General features: G+C 43.6%; 1 protein-coding gene across 5 annotated transcripts in view; it reads left to right on the forward strand.

The window, feature by feature from the left end:
• LOC122812119 (adhesion G protein-coupled receptor E2-like) overlaps positions 1 to 15,720 on the forward strand; it is a 1,702,710-nt gene that overhangs the window by 1,083,731 nt on the left and 603,259 nt on the right. For all 5 annotated transcript variants that reach the window (XM_044084406.1, XM_044084405.1, XM_044084408.1 and 2 more), the window contains one exon: positions 2,470 to 2,555. In XM_044084406.1, the coding sequence (XP_043940341.1) occupies positions 2,470 to 2,555 (86 nt within the window). The remainder of the gene's footprint in view (positions 1 to 2,469; positions 2,556 to 15,720) is intronic.

Genomic DNA, 15,720 nt, shown 5'->3' on the forward strand with positions numbered 1-15,720 from the left:
CCTCTGCACCACTGTGGCCGCCCCACCACTGTGGCCGCCCAATGTACTGATCCATAATAATCAGTAATAATATACTTATATCTATGTGTGTGTGTGTGTGTGTGTGTGTGTGTGTGTGTGTGTGTGTGTGTGTGTGTGTGTGTGTGTGTGTGTGTGTGTGTGTGTGTGTGTGTGTGTGTGTGTGTGTATCTTATGAGTTTCATAAGATCATAGGAATTTACAAGGTTAATGGCCCTACGGTCTTCTTTTTAATCCTAGCTATTCATGCCACACTTTTCCCAGTTATCAATGCTACTGAATGAAATGTTGATGTTGCTATATGTATTTGTATTTGACATCAGTCACTTGAAAGACATGACTGCAGCCATATCTGCTTTCATCTCAATCTTACACCAGAGGGATGCACATATAGTAACTATCTTTTTGGAGGGATGGGGGGGTTGAAGGCAAGCAAGCAGTACTTCCAGATATGATTTATGTATCCTCTCAAACTTTTGTCAGTTTATCATGAGCCACTATTTTGTTATCTTTAAACATTAAGCCATTGGCACAACTTAGGTCTTTCCTGAAATAATAAAAAATGAGATTGACATTTTTTTCTAATCCACAATTTTTGTTCAGGCCACCGGTGGATCGAAATATTGAGAAAATTATCTAAACATCTTTTCAGAACATCTACAATCTTATGGTAGTGGCCTCTAGCTTAATTGAGTTATTCCATACATAGTTATTACTGTGCTGTCTTGATGAGGTAAGGTGTGTGGAATAGATGCAAGGAAAAGTAAAGTTGAACAACAGCACTGAATTTCTTTCCTTAATCATAATTTTTGTTCAAGCTGTCATTGGATGAAGAAGTTGTTAAAAAACATCAAACTGCACTTGACTGCATGTAAGATGCCATAGCTTCTTAAAAACAGCTGAAGACTAAGGCAAAATGTATAAAAAGGAAAAAAAAATGTAATGTGTATGGTGTGGGGAGCCCAGCATGGGGGGGAGGGGGTGGTCAGGGAGAGTAGTGTAGGGTGGGGGGGTGTAGGTACTGAGGAGAGATCCAGGGAGCCCTTCACTTAAGGCACTGTTTCACCTAAGGCCAGGTCTGTACATATGGGTTGTTAAAATGCATCATCATTGCAAATAATGCCAGTCACTGTGAATGTCTCTCAGTAAGAATAGTCAACACAGTGTGGTACACAAAATTATCAAAATGTAAGAGCATTGTAGTTAGAGTTCAATTTATATATATGACTCCTAAAACTCTGCAGTATGAAATTAAAGATTGCTTAGGAGGGGTGGACGTGCCAGTGTGACACTTATACTGGAAATGCCCAGGCTGCCCCAACATGATATTTGCTGGGTTCCCCAAAAATGCTAACACCAGCTCTGGTTATCAGACAATGATGACTTCTGAAGCCTTACATGAAATTCTGAAATTTAAATTGGCCTCATCACCAATAGAAGCTAATGTCACTACACTGCAGCACTTAAAACTTTTACAAGGGTGTATCATGCCAATGTAAAATGTCAAAGAATTTTGCTCAAAGTCCAGGCACCACTGCAGCACAGCAACAGCCCCTCCTGTGTGTCACAAATATTACTGCAGGCAATATCTGGTGTACATCTGCAATATGACTTTTAACATACAGGTGAAACTGTATTGCAGGCTGTGAATAGGTTTAGGTATATGAGGACTGTACAAGTGTATGGTCATTGTTTTCTATGAACTGTCCTGTCTGGACAAACTTCTCCCTGAGGAACTACTCAGAGCAAGTCTATAGCATGCAACACCTCTGTTTTCAGATGTCAAAATGCATACATGACAAACATTTTACCTAAGACATCCATGCACCATCATATGTCATACAGGTGGCAGTATGAGGGGGGCCAGCACTAGAGAATTTGAGTGGTTACTCAATGGCTTTGTCAGTATACAGGCTATGCCAAGAATAGGTAGTGAAAGCAACTTATATGGGACCTTTCTGCATCATATGCAGTGTATTTGTGACATTCACATAATGATGGAAAAGGCATACATTTCTACCAGTGTGATGCTATACCAGGGGTGAAGTTGGGATTTACCATCAGGACAGCATTACAGGATGTCAGAGTCTTTGAAGTCACCCCAAAGTTTATGGAATCTAGTCATCACTCAGTGTTTGCAGTTCATTCTTCTCTACCATCTCTGTAGCTAACTGAGCTGTACTATAGATGCTCATATTTACTATATGGACTGCAAGCCTGAGCCGTGTTGTTCTCTGTGAAGTGAGATTGTATTTAGTAATATATTTAACCCAGCTATGCAGTACGTGTTTTATACTAAGTTAGACTTCCCCCATGATGGTTTCTTCTTCAATTAAGTATGCTGAAACTTGAGCATGAGTGTGATATCATGATATTGTTAGCTTATGTAATGCATGGATGCTGTAATGACCGATTAAATGACCTAATAAAATAAAATGTTTGCTTTTGTAGGACAACCATGCCATTGCTGCAAAGAACTTCAGAATCCAAATGCTTCACAGTGTCCTACTTCAAATCTCACGTTAGTTAACAGTCAGGTAACAATGATTATTTTGGGAATTAAATCTTACCACATTGAGATAAATACACATAAGCACACTTACTCAAATACTAGTTAATATAATATGATTTGAGGAAGAATTTGTTAGTGAGAAAATATGTTGTGGTTTGCATCAGTGATTGTAGGATACTAAATAGAATTCAATGAGATATAGCTAGTTAGGGAATCGATGTCACACAATAGTTTATAAAATGGCGTGTTTATTTAATAACAGTAAAAAACATCAAGTAAATGTGTTTGTACTTATTCCTGGATTTACACCACTGTCAAATTATGCAGTAGTTTTGGGTATTGACATATTGTGCGGTTCAAGTTTAATCATACCTTATAGTAAAGTGACTAGGATGTTAATCAAACAGATGTTATTGTATATATATATATATATATATATATATATATATATATATATATATATATATGTGTGTGTGTGTGTGTGTGTGTATAAAAACACAAGTATGGTTCTAGCATTATTTTATTTAAATATATATTTATTTCATAATATTAATTTTATTTATTTTTAAAATGCATATATTTTGTAACTAAAGTTTTTAAGTAGATAACTAATCTAAGTAAGTGATTAATAATGCCTGGGATTCATGAAGCTTGCACCAGGTGCAGGCGTAGCATAGGTGGTATAATGCCAAATATGGCCGTCGAGCAATTCAGGTATGATCCAATTCCATGTGCACTACCAGCGTTTGCCAGATCTGCGCAGCTCCTGGCGTAGGTATGCAAATCACCCCATGCGCAGTACTGCAGCATGCAAATGAAGGTACATAGCGATTCATGAAGTAGCGTAAGCGTAGCATAAGCCTACAGAAATGTAAACCAAAAAAAAAAACGGTTTACATATAGACAAACTGAACATCGGAGTCTTGGAAGCGGACCAGACTCATGTATTACAAAGTTAACATATGCCAATCGCTAAATATGCAGCCAATGCCATAAGAAAAGCTGCACAACACATACAAAATAACATTTAATGTCATGGCCACAGTAATGCAAAGTACAACCATAGGGCATGTGTGCACAAATAGGAACACAAGGAAAATATATACAAATGTCATAAAATAGCAATGTAAAACAAATCATGATTTCACCATAATAGTCAATGGTATGCATGCTACACCACAACCAAGCTGTAAGGGTTGCTAAGGGCCTGTGACAGTGTTCAGCGTGGTAACTATGAATTAGTAGTCAATGCCATGCAAATGAGGCAAGTAATAGTGAATCGCAAATGTCCCGCCAGCCTAAGGATGTATAATACGGCGCAGCGCTACAACACTGAGGAGTGGTCAGGAGGAATACATGATAGCAGTGGGGTGTGCCACTGCAGCTGTAAGCACATTGGAGCAATGCAAATCCGGGCTGTCCATTGCTAAGCAAAGCTGCAGGACAGGGGCATGGATGTAGGTATAGCTTTGGTCAGCTGAGAGCACACATGTTGCCCGAAAGCACATGTGTACGTGGATGAAAACGTGCCTGAAACCCAGTAAGCGGACTCATGCGCCACGCACCACAGCCCAAAAAGGAAGTTTAGGGGAAGACAATAAGGAAATGCTACAGTAGGGTAATTGGAGTACAACTGAGCAATTAACACCTATTAACTCACAGTGGGCAATTGACGCCAGCTAACTAGGCTGCTAGCAGCAACCTGCAGAACAGGATAGGGGAGGTGTCGGATTGCAAAGAAAAGAGAACTGTAACTGCCGAGCAAAGCAAACCTGTAGTAGATTGGCAATAGAACACATTTCGCAAGATGATCCTGGTTCGGGAAAGTACAACACAAGAAAGCAGGCTGCTGGATGCATGCCAGACAATGGGAGGGGAATCGTTAAGAAAAGTGGAGGCAAGGGCAAGAGGTAATCCATGGCAGCTAAATGTAATTTAACACCAAATTTAATACCAAATCCATGGTAGCTAAATTTAATTTAACACCAAAGGCAGCACCAGTGTTCAAAGCACAATAGTATAAAGTGTGAAGGCACCTCACACACACTTGTGTATTCCCAAACACTGCACCATCTGTGTAAACAGACAGGGAACTTTTACAATGTACTTGTTGGGAGCTGCCATAGCTGTGTTTCATCAGCATGTGTTGCAGACTGAAGGTGTTGCAGAGGACGATGCTGACAACCACCTCAGGCCCCAGAGGAGGAGAAGAGTGTTCAGACCAAGGGTAACCTACCAGGGCTACATGATATGGAGATAGTAGAGTGTTACAGGGTGGACAGGGACATCATACAGCAAATAGTTGAGCTGTGCCGGCCACGCCTGAGAGTCAGAAACAACAGAGGGGAACCCATCCCAGTGGACATGAAGGTATGTGTAAGCCTGGGATTACTAGCCACAGGTACCTTTCAAAGGCCAAATGGAGATATCATGGGGATCTCACAAGCATCATCATCCAGGATACTCCACCAGTTCCTGGATGCCATGTTACCACATGCCAGTGAGCATATATACTTCCCCCGAACTCAGGTGGAGTTGACCAGCGATATGCATCTCTTCCACCATGTGGCACACTACCTGGAGGTACTGGGTGCAATAGACTGCACGCACATACATATCAAGGCACCACCCAGAGACCATGGTAGGCGCTACATAAACCACAAGGGATACCACTCCATCAACCGCCAGGTCGTGTGCAACGCCCAGGACATTATCACAGATGTGTGTGCTGGCAGCCCTGGAAGCTACCATGACTCCCACATCTGGCATACCTCACAGCTGTATCAAGTATTTGTCAGGGGGACATCCCATATGGCCACCTAGTGGGGAATGCTGGCTATGCACTGGAGCCGTGGATGATGACTCCCATCAGAAATGCACACACACACCCATGCGAGAACGCCATAATGAGGCACACGCACAAACCAGAATCATCATAGAGCATGTGTTTGGGATGCTGAAATCACGGTTCCGTTGCTTGGACATATCTGGTGGAGCCTTGCAGTACTCTCCAGGCATGTGCACCCACATCTTCATAGTATGTACCATGCTACATAATATGATCCTGTGGAAACAGCTGCAGCAGGGACATAATGGTGAAGGCCCTCACAGCCCACCGCCATTGCCAAGGCCATCACAGGCATAGAAGGATTCAGACCACAAACAACCTGTGCCAGCCCCATTAGGCAGACGGAGGCATGCCCAATATGCCCATGCCTTGGCAAAGAGGGAATGTATATCACATACACTGACAGTGTAGGCCCCTATGGACTGACACACTTCTCCACCTGCACACACAGTAAAACAGATGGCACACACACACGACCAAATGCAAATTGTAATGTATAGGTGGCCTACTGTGTGAATCCTACATAGGCAGCCCTCAACTATTGCACACACAACAGCTATTGGAACAAGGAAAGTCAACACCTGAACAGTAAATGAAGATAACAGCATATGTTGATACTGTATGTATAGGTTCCTAGGTACACCGGTAGGTACATGCCCGATTGTCAGAGGCCATTCAGCAGCCTAGGCAAAATGTGTCTGCTATCACCACCCCATCGGTCAACCAACTGTCCCTCTGTGGAGCAGAGCCAATTGCAGGATCCACATGTGTAAAAACTGTTCCCCACCTACTCTGCATGGATTCCCCGGTGTGTTAATGAGGGCCTCCATATAATGTAATTAGGGATGTAGTGCCAAAGCATGGGGAGTACCCATGATAGGTATCCGCCACCCCAGCATTCTCCAGTTATGGTTGTGTGAAGGTGTAGCACATTACAGTGTGTGGCACACTCTGAGATAGATCCCCAATGCTGGAGCACATCCATTAAACATCACTTGGACATACCATGAAGTGGTATCATCCATATGTAAACTAACTGAGTTACACATTTGACTGCAGTATGGAGGAACAGCCATAGTACAGTCCACATACAAAACACCATTAACACCTGTACAAACACCAGATGACCAAGTGGTAAAGCCACTGACTGTGTCGTGTATGTACCCAGTTCCACGTCCTGCAAGGTCCATTACGTAATCCCGATGGCACAAATAATGGATGTTGGATGTAGGTCATTAGAGCATGTGTAAGCACATGTTAGTGGGTTTATGCGGCAGCAAGTGATGGTAAATGTCGTTTAAACAGGACTACACGGATATGCGCAAAACAGGTCTAAGCTTTGCCGAATTCCACGCAGATCACAGTCAAGGATGTCCAGAACAGGTGAAACCAGCATTATTCATCCATGTACTAACAGTGCCTGCTCTGAGAGGTAAAACAACCATTGGCAGGAGTAGAACACGCAATCATGTACACAATCACCTACCAGTAAGCTACCCAAGATGTACCAACGGCAGGTGTGTATTGCGACAAGTTAAAAGACAAAAGGGCGGGGTTCAGCAAACAGAATACACCGCCATGTACCCAATGAAAGGTGTGTACACTCTCTCTCCTTCTCCCTGTCTATATATATATATATATATATATATATATATATATATATATATATATATATATATAAAATAGGAATAGAAAGGGTGATAGAGAGATGTATGTCGATATATACGGAAATACATATATCTGCGAATATATAGACAGGTTAACGACATGTACACAACCATGGAGGTACAAATGAAGAGGATACTGCCAACTACTGAATGCTTTACATACCGACACGTGTAATCACGAGGCTTAAAGACCGAAAGACCACAGTACGAGAACAGTATAACCACGAGTAATATAATCACAATGTTAAGGGACATTTAGTTATTGCTGCTGGTGCTGCGGTTCAGGTAGGTACTGTGTTTAAGTGTGGTTCCGATTGCTGTAGTGTGTGTAAGTGCATGTTGAGAGTGCGGTGTGTGTTTCTGTGGGACTGTAATGTGTGTGTGTGTGTGTGTGTGTGTGTGTGTGTGTGTGTGTGTGTGTGTGTGTGTGTGTGTGTGTGTGTGTGTCTGTTTGCATCATGGGTCTGTTCGTGCTAACTCGGAGGTAGATTATTACAGTAGTTGTGGTCATAGCTGGCCTTAGGCATACGGTTACCACCTGTCCCACTTTGAGAGGGACAGTCCCTCTTTGGCCAGTTGTGTCCTGACAACAAATATTAAAAAGGGCAAATGTACTGAGATTGTAGGACATAATGATGTCCCATATATTAAGTAATAGTTGCATGAAATAGTTATGTCCGTCTCTCAAATACGTAAATTGTACATGAAACATAATAAGCAGCTAAAGTGCTACAAGAATAAGTTTTAATTTAGGGCAAAAGTAAGTTCTATCCTTTGTACTGACAGGGGGTTTGTGTCAGCCTCTAAACCCTGATGTGTGCCCTGCAAATGTCCCAATATGGCCAATTGTAAAGGTGGCAACCCAAGCCAAAGAGTTGGAGTCACCAACACTACTGCAATGAGTGCAAATATTCGTGACAGAAATACACGAGACAGCTTTCTTGTAGCAACAGTTCAGTACATATCGATGTATTTTGGAGGGATTGAAGGATCAACCTCACCTGCATGCTATATAGGAACTAATTAACAATGGTTTAATGAATAAGTCTGCAATAACCATAGTATTAGTCTACTAAATGACAGGTCTTCAATTAGGGAAGGGGCCCCCACACACATATGGAATATGTATAAATGCAGTCCCCACAAACCTTTATCTGCTATGTATACCCACCTACATCTCCCCCACACCTGAAACAATTGCAATACACACTAATAACATCACCAACATCCACTCACTGAATGACAACTGCAGAAGTGTTAACATACCTTGTGAGAGACACACTTGTAATGGCGCCATGTGAAATTGTTGCTGTTGTACAATGGAACAGACACCGATGTTACAGGTTTTGTTTGCAATAGTCTTGTATTAGATGGTTGAGATAACAGCTACACTCACATGTCGAACTATTTACTCTAGCCATCACACACAATCCACAGGGGACATGAATTCAAAGCATCTGTGTCTCTCCAAATAGCTGTTGCAATTCATCACAATACAATACATCCAGACCATCTCCCTCAAAGGTAGGGCAAAAGGACAATGCCCAAGTGGAGTATTCAATTATACACCACTGTTGCCGTGTAATTGGCCAATGGAGTAGCTGCACAGCTGATGTGCATGTAATAATCTACTCCAGAACACCAATTGGTGGCAGGATACCACATGTTACAGGTATCCACGTATAAAACGATGGCTTGCCATACATTCAAACCATATGCTCATACCATTGAATCGTTTAAAGAGGAAAGGAGTAACACAGATATTATTGTATACTCGGATCACTAAGAAGGTATGTAGAACACGCAGTATGTTAGTGTATGTAGTGCCTGTTCTGTATTAATGAAAGTGTATGCAATGCAGACAGTGGGAAAAGATATTATGAAGTGATGTCTTGTTGAGCATAGTAACACTTGTAGAAATTGTGTGTACTGCTGTGGGCCACAAGGTAAACACCTCAGACACCACAAGGGATGCTACATAAGGGCTTTAAACATAACAATTCCACTCCAGCCGTTGTTGGTGGTAGGGTTGTCAAACAAGTATGTGCCATAACAGGGGATATTTTATGTTGATATACTGTAACAGTAGGCATATGTATGGGCGTATAATGAGAATAACATGCCTAAGGTGGTCCTGCTGTGCAATTATGCTTTGCATTATGGGATATGGTTTCAAATATGTGAAAAGTACAGTATTGTAGGTAGATAACTCAAATATTTTACATAACATGACTGGTATATTATGCAAACATAAAATATGTGTATTGGACTGTACAATACACAATAACAGGATACATATGTCTTGTAGTCACCAGACAGTGTAACAGCATGATAGCTAATTGAAATGGAAGAGCTACTCAATTATCCATGCACAAAGGACATGTAATAGCTTTATAGGTTCATAGTTAGGTACTATGCTGTCTGGCCAAGTCCATTTGTAAGCCCTAATACAGTGTTGTCACTGGCGGCACCTCCCTAGGTTAGTGTCCTGTGCCTGTGAACAGCACAGCCATTTGTTTCCTGCACCTGTGGACAGTACAGTCATGGCAGTAATCCCTGGTGTACATGTCTGTTCCCCATCCACCCATCGAGGTATCGCACGAAGAGTGCTAGTGAGGGTCCCTGCCTGATGTACACAGGAATCATGTTCCAAAGCATGGTGAGTGTCCATTTCAGGAATGCATCCCTCCAGCACGTGCTACTCATTGTTGCATTTGGGTACATATCCCAGAGCATGTCGCTCTCAGTGGCTTTTGCTTATGTTGCTTATGTGGAGCATATCCATCAATATTGTTGTGGACATGGGCCTTGTCTGTTCAGCAGAGGTCACCTCTGAGTATGCAGTATACAAATGACTACAGTTGGGGTTTCAGTAGTTGTGCTGCATACGTCATCCTTTGGAGGTGAGTAATACTGTTGGTGCGTTAATGTTGTGGTATTTAAAGCCATTGCTGTTCTGTAAGGTACACCCCAAAGGGGGTGTTGTACCCCTGAATGTGTTTCATAAGTCAGGAGTATAGAAGTACAATGGCAGCCTTTGTTCCAGATACAAAAGATTACAGATTAGGGTGGCCATGTAGAAGGATATCCACGCCCCCTTGGCAATAAGGTTATCAAAGGAGTGGGCGCTATCTACGTGTGTACTAAGATACCTTATAATGTTTTATGTATGTAGGGGACTACCACCTATGTGATAGTCACAGGGTGATTGTTGTAATCCAAAGGGGATGTCTATGCACCATCTGCCATGCTGCTTGAGGCCATGTTACCGACACCAGGTATCCGTCACAGTGATATCCATATGGAGGGTGTGTATATTAGCTGGTGAATCAATCATGGCCCCTAGTTTGCAGTCATCTGTAAACCTATTCAGAGAAAGTCTTTCTGTGCTAGACTGTACCTCAGGGAAGCATATGACGAACATGAGGGTCCCTATGACTGAGGACTGTGGTATGCCAAGTGTAACTGATGCACAGTAGGAACTGCAGTATGCTACCCTCACTGTGTGTGTCCTGTCCGTGAGCCACTTTGCATAACATCTCAAGACATATGGGTCGCTGTGCAGGTGGATGTGTATATTGACAATACCAGAATGGTGAACAGTGTTGAAAGGCAATGAGAGGGCAAGGTAGGCTGTGTGGACCCCCTTACCATCATCTACTACCTTGGTAACTGTCTCACAGGACTCCACCAGGTGTAGGAGCCATGATGTGGCCCTAAAAATTCCAACCTGGGTGGTATCAAAGGTTTGGAGGCCAACAATGTCTCTGTGAATGACTTCCATGATGATGTTCTCAATAGCCTTGCAGAACAGTCTAGTCAGGCATATAGGGCAATAGTTCCTCTGGTCCATTGTGGCGCCACCTCTGTGGAGTGTGATAACTGTTGCTGTGCACCATTCAGGGTCCACAATGCCTGATACAAGGCTATTAGTGAATCTGGTGCCCAAGTGGGGATCCATGTTGTTCTGAGGTTTGTGTAAATCGCAGCCTGGGATGTTGGATGGTCACATGGAGTGTGTGTTCCAGGCTTTAGAGAGAGCAAGTCTGAACGACGTAGTTGTGACCGCAGGGACTCTGCATTGATCCTGTATAGATGTGGGCCCTTTAGGGTGTGAGAGGGGTGTAAAGTTAGCTGCCAGGTTGTTGCCAATATCAGTCGGTTCTGTAATGTTTCTGCCTAACTGTTGTATGTCAGAGCAGATGTGGGTATTGCCATCGAGAGTAGTGACATACCTCCATAACACTTAGTGGTAGTCCTTTGAATGTGCCACACTAATGTTTATGTAGCTAGTGTTGGATGATGTAAGAAGGGATCCCAGAATCCTAGTGAGGCTGACTAGGGAGCTACCCCACCCATGGGAGTGTACCCTACTTTGCAAATGTCTCCTTCTGTCGTGCAGTATGTCCATGGTGGTGGACCCCCAGAGGGGTGTCCGTTATGTGGTGGGTACTGTCATGGCTCTGTTTGGGATAGCATGAGCCATGCAGTCGTGTAAGTGCTAATGAAGTGCAGTTGGGAATGTTTCTGCGTTTGTAACTAAATTGTCCATTTGTACGGGTGTCATGGCGTTTACTCCTTCTGTCATACAAAGCGTGAATTTGGCTTTGTAGAAATATTGTACTGTGTTTTCTGTGAAGGGTGTGGTGCCAGGATGTGGATAACAAGGGTGATTAGCATATGTTCAGAACTGACCAACGAGGGGATACCCCAGGTGTGTAACACCAGTCACACATGTTGGTGATGTCCAGGTCTACGATATTGTTGGCCTTGGTGGTGGTGTGTATAGGTTGACCCAGCCAAATGGAGTGTATTAACCCACGAAAGTGTTGGCCTAATGTGTCGGTACATGAGTAGGTATCACTGTTAGGTGTGGGGTAGTGTCAGTGTCACATCAGTGGTTCTTGTTTGAACCCTACTTTCCAGTACACCAAGAAATGAGGCCCGTTAACCGTGGGGTATGGTGTGGAATCCGTAGCAAGCTACAATTTGTATAGCAGTTCTGGCCACAGTTAGTTGCACTTGGATTGCCTCCGATGCATCGTGCTAAGCAACCAGCATGGAGGTGTATACATCCCTGTGAAATATGGACACACCTCTGCCGTGGATGTTCCAGTCCTGGTTACATGACTGAAACGTGTGATCTGTGTAATAGCCTGTCAGTGCAGGGGTGCTCTCCGGAGTCTAGAAGCAGGTCACAGTCACCGCAGAGGCATCGGAGTGGTCCATTATAAGGAGTGCCTCGGATGAGTGCGTTTGAGATGAAGATGTCAAGCATTGAGTAACAATACCCTCAAGTTTTGCTTGCCTGTACCTGTTCTGGTGGTGAATATGTGTCTGAAATGTGGCTAAAACAGGCAGTATAGGAGCAGCAAGAGCCTGAGATGTTACCCATAATCCCAGGGCCGACAGGTGCAGGCCATCTGTTGCAAAGCATTGTGGTTTGTCGACCATGTCAGTCAAAGCAGACAGATACTGGATACCCTTGGAATGACACCAGAAACATAGGCAACTGTTGACGTGAATAATTCTGTTGTTCTACTGTGTCATCAGTCTGGACTAATGCAGAATGCTTGTCAGGGCTAGGGTGATACCTGCCTGGGCTACAAGATCGGAGAGCTATTGCATGTCCCTGTACATGTAGTCCAGGAAGTTACATCTCAGGGCATTCACACTAACATGGAGAATGACAGTCCTATTGTACCTGTTGAGGATTGACCTGACTGCATAGGTCATGTTGTGGATCCTGTCACTCGACAGCCAGATGACAGTGACTATCAGCTAGTGTGGCCTGCTGAGTGGGACATTAGTGTGACCACCTAGAGAGTCACCTATGACTAGTGTGTTGGGTATGTTATAATGCCCTATTGGCTGTAGTTGATGGGCACACATGAGTCTGTGGGCTATAAGTAATTGATGTTGTTTGGTGATGGGGGCTGCCTCTGTTGCTTACATAGAGTAGTATGGTGAGGCTCCGCAAATGTTGTACTCTTAGTATGTGTGGCCTGTGGTGTTGGAGATCTACTGAGACTATGTGATGAGTGGGGTGTGCTGCAAATGTTTAACATCCCCACATGATTGTCAGGGTAAGTCTGGGTTGGAGAGAGCATTACCTCCAGCATGGCTACATATGTGCATCTCCCACAGGCTGTAGTGTCGTATGTTAGCAGGTGAGCATTGACTGTGTACATGAGCCGATTGCTATATTGCCACATGTTGCCCACATTCATCATATAGACAGGCAATAACACTGGTAATTGACATTTGGACATGCCTGTCTAGTCAACCATTACAAGATATGTGAGATAAGTGTGTACAACAGCTGTTGTACTGTAAGCATGCTGGAAATGTAAGGACAAACAGTGTTTACCTGTAGGAAATGAGTAGGATTGAGTGATAAACTAATTAGTAGCTCATGAAGTGTGTACATGTTCTGAACAAGTGCTGAGCATGAATAAGCAATACAGACAGGGTGTTGGATAATTTAAACTCACTGCCCCCCCCAATAGGTACACGATCACATATCCATGAACATGACAGAGCCCCTGTAACCATAACTATGATGGTACAAGGTACACTCCAGCTGCATGTGACCTGTCCAAATCCCTGGTTGTATAATACACATATAGCAAAACAGTTGGCTCTACACATACACTGCCATGTAAAACATAGGTTCATGGCAGTCTGTGTAAATACGGAATGGATCATACTAACAGTTATCACAACCCACAAAGTGGAGAAGCCACTCATAATGGGAGGCACAGCACTACTACCCTGCTAAGTATGGTCTGAAAGCCTATGAACCTTAATTAACGTAGATGTTGTTAGCGGCACAGATGTAGATGACAGTACCGATGAATACACACTGCATAGCATACCTGTGACAGGTCAGAGGACATCACCACCCATACTGTGTTCCACCTACACTCAGTATACTACATGTACCATCGTATGTCACAGGACTGTTCTACCAGTGGCCTGTTCACAGAAGCAACACTACAAAAGGTGTCTGAGTGACATGTGCATAGCACACCAGAGGCAGCTATAGTAAAACAGGGTTAATGTGTTGTACTCCCCTGTCATTGTAGCCCATACCACACAGACAAATGGGTGGCATCTGCATATGTGAGAATGTGAATGGCCATGACCTAGGAGCAATAGCTAACTCTGTGTTGTGGACAACATACAGCATGGACTTTGTGGGTGAGGTGCATGACATATGTGCACAATCTGACAGCTGCTTATTGCATTGTCACCACTATGTTAATAACCCTGTACCCATTAACTACCACCTTGGCAGCGGTCAACATTATGGACACTGTGTGTAAGGGATAGTGCTGTGCAGTTTACCTCCCTGAACTAGTGACATCACCAGGCCTATTAGGTAGTCATAAGAGGCAACCCATGTCATAACAGGGTGCCATCCATGATCATGGAGATCATTGGACAGTCATTCTCAGCACTCACATGACCAATATCAGATCACATATCACCTTTAAGGGGTATTGGCCATGCTTGGATGGGTGTCACTAGCCTTCACAATCCTCATCTCTACTATGCAGCATGCTGCCTACCCTGCATAAAGACATGTGCAACACTGTGATGTTGGACATGCTACAAGTACATATCCTGATCTGAAAGACATACATCATGGACAGCCACCATCCTAGTACAAGGGTCGCCACATGCTGGACAGATCCCTGTGCCATACATGTGACATACACCTGCAATACCATGCAACCCTGTCCAGCAAAGCTGTACATGTCATCTCTGTCATACATGGTGCAGTGACCGCATGGTAGATGTATCAGTGACTGTCTGGATCAGTAATGTGGCACTGATTCACCTGTCGCTGGGAAGATGGCTGTTGGATACAGCTAGTAAACCTGACATCCTCTGCCCATACATGGCCCAGGGCATACACACTACTACATGATCTTGGTCGTACATGCTATAGTTGATAACCATCCCTGGGAATACCATCCGGCTAGCCATTGTCCCATGTGTATCACATGTGCAACACTGGCGATACATGGCAGGATGTTGAACTGTTGTACAGTGCCATGTAGATGTATATGGCAAAACACATTCTTGTAAAGGTTTCCGTGTGCATGTCTGCATTGTCACTCCCCATGTCCGTGAAGGCAGTGTATGTGTTGATATGTGACATATACACAGCATCAAGGTCAACAGCATTAATGTGCACACATCCAGGCATGTGCTGATAGGTAGGGACACCAGTACAGGCAAAGAGACATGCCCACATCACGACAGCATTCACATGGAGTATGAGCAATGTAATGAGGTGACACACGTATATGGTGATAATATCCAATCCCCATCGGGTGTTACATGTGTGTGAAACAAACATGTCAGTCATGTGAGTGTCATGACGATTTGCAAAGACAACTGTTCATAAGTACTAAATGTAATACACATGAATGTGCATCTGTATCTCTGTGCATCTCTGAGATTCTGTGACCTGTCTCCATCATTATGTCTTATAGATAATGCCTCGATCATGACTGCCGGCATATAGCTGCTTGGAGGATGATGGCCTCATACCATACCTCCATGATAACTATGAGGTACTGTCCAGCCATGTGCCACAGCATGCCCAGCAGCGTGACGACCTGTGGCAGGAACTTTGCAGGAGGGTCAATGATGTGGGTGGC

The sequence above is a fragment of the Protopterus annectens genome, chromosome 9.part0 (genome assembly GCF_019279795.1).
Source record: "Protopterus annectens isolate FY-2018-M chromosome 9.part0, PAN1.0, whole genome shotgun sequence".
NCBI classification, from domain to species: Eukaryota; Metazoa; Chordata; order Ceratodontiformes; family Protopteridae; genus Protopterus; species Protopterus annectens.